Raw genomic sequence first — 3,652 nt, forward strand, 5'->3', positions numbered from 1 at the left:
GTGTGTGTGTGTGTGTGTGTGTGTGTGTGTGTGTGAGCGTGCTGCGGCTCAAGCAGCCAAGCAGCAGGTATAACAGTCTAACGCTCATGCTGTCTGTCGCAGCTTTGATCCCAACTCCCCCGAGGGAACCATCTCATCAACCAGACGGCCTCAGCAACCTACAGCCCCATATAACGAGTGAGTGTGCGTGAGCATGTGTGTGTGTATGTACAATGGCTAATAGAGAAAATAGACAGCAAGCTGATGGGGGGGCCCCAGGCCCCCCATAATGGCTGGTGTCGAAAATGGATTAGATAGGAGCTTTGCGCCACTGTCTCAACAGCCCAACTGGGTAACATTATATATCATATATCATATCACACATGCGTTGGACGGTTTACGCCTTGCTGTCATCCATTAATACCTGGCAATGGACACCTTGAAGGGCATTAACCTGCTTATAACATGGTCACTTGCCAAACATTTTTTTTCAAACATGAATTAACACTTGAATACATTTACAATCAAAACTTAAAGTTGCTCCAAACAATAACTGTTTTCCTGGGTTTTGCCAGAGGGTTTGACTAATACCTGGAACAATCATTCTCATCCTATAAAATTCTTATGCAATGCAAACGCTGTTCACTGCTCCATGAGATGGAACGGACCTTAGATACAACTTGCCACCCTCAGCAACCGGAGATATTTATAGTCCTCTCAGCTCGTAGAACCCTTCAGCTCAGCTACGAGCCAGAAAGCTAATGCTATGCTAGCAAGATCCAAAGTCAACAACATTGTGTACAGTTGGCAATCAGTACAAATTTGACAGTATGTTTAACATCAAGACAAGCTAGCTATCAGCCATGTCATTGTCCCCAAAACAATATAAAGACTTTTATGATTTTTTTTTATCCGCGATGTGTAACTTTACTGTCGGCCGCAGCCTGAAGTAGCAACCTGAGCAGTGAACGGGATGTGAGATAACGTTATTATCTGTGGGTACCGAGACCCGGTTACGATGCCACTGATATGCCTGCGCTGCTCTGAACAGCAGAAGAATCTCTCAACATAAGCATTGTTGCATGTGACGCTAGCTAACACTAAAAGCAGCCAACGTTAACCTACCGTTAGCTAGCAACTGGATTAAACACGGTTAAAATGCTGACAGCTACAGGTGTAAATGGTGACTGTGTTTCACTGTAGGGGATCCAACAGCTGGACGTTAAGCAGGGTGCAGCAACACGGATGGTGCGTTCACTTGAAACTGGTAGCCTCGTGGTGGATTCGAAGACATTGTAACATACCCTTTTCCCATCTGGTGGTTGTTTTTGTTGTTTAACAGCAATTTACTAGTGAAATATGTTATTGTTAAAAGTCATAGTTATTGCTATATTATTAAATGATTTAATTTTCCCCATATGGCCTTAACAATAACCAAGCCATTCTTTAATGTCGCTGACTATTGTTTAGTACCCTTCTTTTTTTACTTTCTTAAAAAGGTTCAGGCACCGATTTAAAAGTATCGCTTTAGCACCGGTATGGGAAAAAACCCAAACGATACTCAACCCTACTCTGCAGCCAATCAGAATCGAGTATTCACCCAGACCATGGTATAAATCGTATTTATGTACAGTTTACGGTTAACACTATAATGGTCTCATGATGTAATGACCAGCCAATGTAAAGACCAGCTACCTAATGCCAGTTTAATGTAATGGTAACACAGAAAGCTAAATAGTTTCTTAAAGTTCGATAATTAGGCCTGCCATGACATATTATTTATTTGTACAGTAATTTTTGAAATTGTCATTTCTTTTTACTTGTGCTGCAATCAGGGCATCATTGGAAAAGAGAGCTTGTTTTATTTACATGTTGCCTTTGTTAATGTCAAGTTACAACACAAGTCATAACACAAACATATCAAAGATTGCCAACATTCCACTAAAAGTGTCCTAATTTACCGAATGACACTTAATGATAACAGTCAGGAACATTCACAAAGACTTCCCGATGATCTTGACAGTGTCATGTCTTGGTTGTGACAGCGTTAAGTCTTGTTATGACAGCGTCATGTCATTATGACAGTGTTATGGCTTGTTATGCCAGCGTCAAGTCATGGTTATGGCAGCGTCATGTCAGTCTTAAGCAGTCCCCTTCTAATAAAGTGTCACCATAGATAATATTCACCTCCCAGTGGCTGAAGACCAGCTGTGGACTGGCCAATCCGCTGGTCCTCTTGCGGATCTCGTCGGCAAACCCAAAGCTCTCGGCCACAGGCAGAACGGCCTTGATAATGAACATGTCCGTCCCTTCTTTCATCTCTTCATGGAGGACACGACCCTCTCGCTTCCCCAGTACGCCATATACTCGGCCTGGTATAGGAAGAGACACAGGGTCAGGACACACCGGATATACACAGCAAAACACATTCACACAGGTCCCCACATGCAGCTTAGAATATAGCCAGAAAACTTCAGAAACAAGTTTAATCTTGTTAGAAGTAGATTCTATCAACCAGGACACTGACTGAGTTGGAGAAATGTCTAATTAATAATATTAAAATCAACGCACCCAGTAGTCTCTGGGAAATGTAACTAGAGATGCAATAAGTAAGGGTTTATGCCCAACAAGACGTACATCATCAAGAATTAATGGACCATTAATTTTTATTTTAATGCATTTTGCCTTTTAAAATTTAAAACAATAACTTTAATAAGTTTCTCTGGTAACACCTGAGGTTTTGACTAGTCTATTTCCACAACGTTCCTACGACTACCTGTCCAATCTGAGTTTTCTGTTGCACGACTAAAACTACTTTTGAATGAACACATGTTCCACCAAAACAAGTTTACCGAGGCTTTTTTGCCACGTCCGGTGCTTTGACGATTGTGATTGTTTAAAAAAAAAAGCCATTAAACCAGAACTCTTTTTTTTCCCATCCCGGAATGCTGTGTGGACTACCAGACCCTCATGTGCAGTGCTGTGGAGGTAGAGTGTGGCAATGCAAGGGAATCGGATGGACCATAGAAACGACTTTCAAAGCTTGGCAACGGGAGATATTTCTAGTCCGCTCTGCTCAGACAGAAGCTTTCTAGCTACGAGCCAGAAAGCTAAAGTTAGCAAAATTCAAAGTCAATAACATTGTGTACGGGTGACAGTCAGTAAATATAATCTGCGTTTAACAACCAGTGAAGCTAGCTATCCAGCCATCCCATGGTCTGCAAAACAATAAAAAGATTTTCACAAACAATGATCCTCCATGTGTCCTGTCGGCCGCACCCTGAAGCAGCGACCTGAAAAGTGAATGGCATGAGAGATGATCACTGTGAAACAAAGTCAGTTCAGAGCGGCAGTGTAACTTACTTCTCTTAGCTTGTGTGTCATGATGTTCAGGACGAGGCACTGAAGGACTACACTCAGTGTTGGCAATAACAGATTTCTTTTTATATAGCGGATTGATTTAGAACGGTAGTTTGCCAGTTTCAGCAGAACTCGTTAATAGGTGTCCTATATTAGTTTTTTTTGTAGTTTAATAGTTTATTTGAACAAAAGAAAAAACATTAAAATAAAAGATTTATTTACATGCAATCCTGCACACATATATAATTAAAATAACAGATAAATAAGGTCTTAGCAGTCTTCCAAAATTGAAAGTCATTCAAACAAAACAACA

General features: G+C 41.1%; 1 protein-coding gene across 3 annotated transcripts in view; it reads right to left on the reverse strand.

Annotated features, from left to right (window-relative positions):
- Positions 1-3,652, reverse strand: part of efl1 (elongation factor like GTPase 1) — a 115,285-nt gene that overhangs the window by 8,411 nt on the left and 103,222 nt on the right. For all 3 annotated transcript variants that reach the window (XM_032537407.1, XM_032537409.1, XM_032537408.1), the window contains exon 22: positions 2,167-2,351. In XM_032537407.1, the coding sequence (XP_032393298.1) occupies positions 2,167-2,351 (185 nt within the window). The remainder of the gene's footprint in view (positions 1-2,166; positions 2,352-3,652) is intronic.

This window comes from Etheostoma spectabile, chromosome 15 (assembly GCF_008692095.1).
Source record: "Etheostoma spectabile isolate EspeVRDwgs_2016 chromosome 15, UIUC_Espe_1.0, whole genome shotgun sequence".
Lineage (NCBI taxonomy): Eukaryota > Metazoa > Chordata > Actinopteri > Perciformes > Percidae > Etheostoma > Etheostoma spectabile.